Source organism: Nestor notabilis, unplaced genomic scaffold, assembly GCF_000696875.1.
Source record: "Nestor notabilis isolate BGI_N333 unplaced genomic scaffold, ASM69687v1 scaffold18102, whole genome shotgun sequence".
Lineage (NCBI taxonomy): Eukaryota > Metazoa > Chordata > Aves > Psittaciformes > Psittacidae > Nestor > Nestor notabilis.
Window position 1 is genome coordinate 2,128 of NW_009917169.1, and position 545 is coordinate 2,672.

The 545-nt window shown below is 59.8% G+C and overlaps 1 protein-coding gene across 1 annotated transcript in view; it reads right to left on the minus strand.

The window, feature by feature from the left end:
• Positions 1-545, minus strand: part of PRDM12 (PR domain containing 12) — a gene marked incomplete at its 5' end in the record, with an annotated part of 6,108 nt that overhangs the window by 287 nt on the left and 5,276 nt on the right. The window contains one exon of the mRNA XM_010024966.1: positions 1-78. Within this exon, the coding sequence (XP_010023268.1) occupies positions 1-78 (78 nt within the window). The remainder of the gene's footprint in view (positions 79-545) is intronic.

Genomic DNA, 545 nt, shown 5'->3' on the forward strand with positions numbered 1-545 from the left:
AGTTGAAGCCGCGGTGGCAGATGACGCAGCGCATGCGCCCCGTCGTGCTGGCCCCCGTCTCCACTGCGTGGAAGTCCTCTGGGGACAACAGGGGATGGTCAGGGGCTGCCCTGCAGCACGCAGCCTGAACCCCAATGTGACTGTCCTAAATAACCACCCCGAGACCCCTTGCTGGCTCCATGCTGCTCATGCAGACACCCATTCCAGGGAGAGTGGGGTCACAGGCTGGTGCTTGGGCCTTTGGGATGGGGCCAGAGCTGGAAATGGGCTCATGCAATTTCAGGTGAGGGGAAACACTGAAGCCAACCTGTGTTCCCTAGAGAGGGGCACAAAAAGCACTGTTTTTCCCACCCGGCCGGGTCAGGCAGCCAGCCACCACAGCAGCAACAGCCATGGGCAACCTCCCGAATTACTGGGGATCTGCTCAAGCTATACGGATTTCTCTCATAGTCCCTATGTTGTCCCCAGCTCTCTGCAGAATCTGACATATCCCCTGGGACATCCCTGTCCCATGTCCCTGTGGGCTGGGGACGGGGTGGATGCAG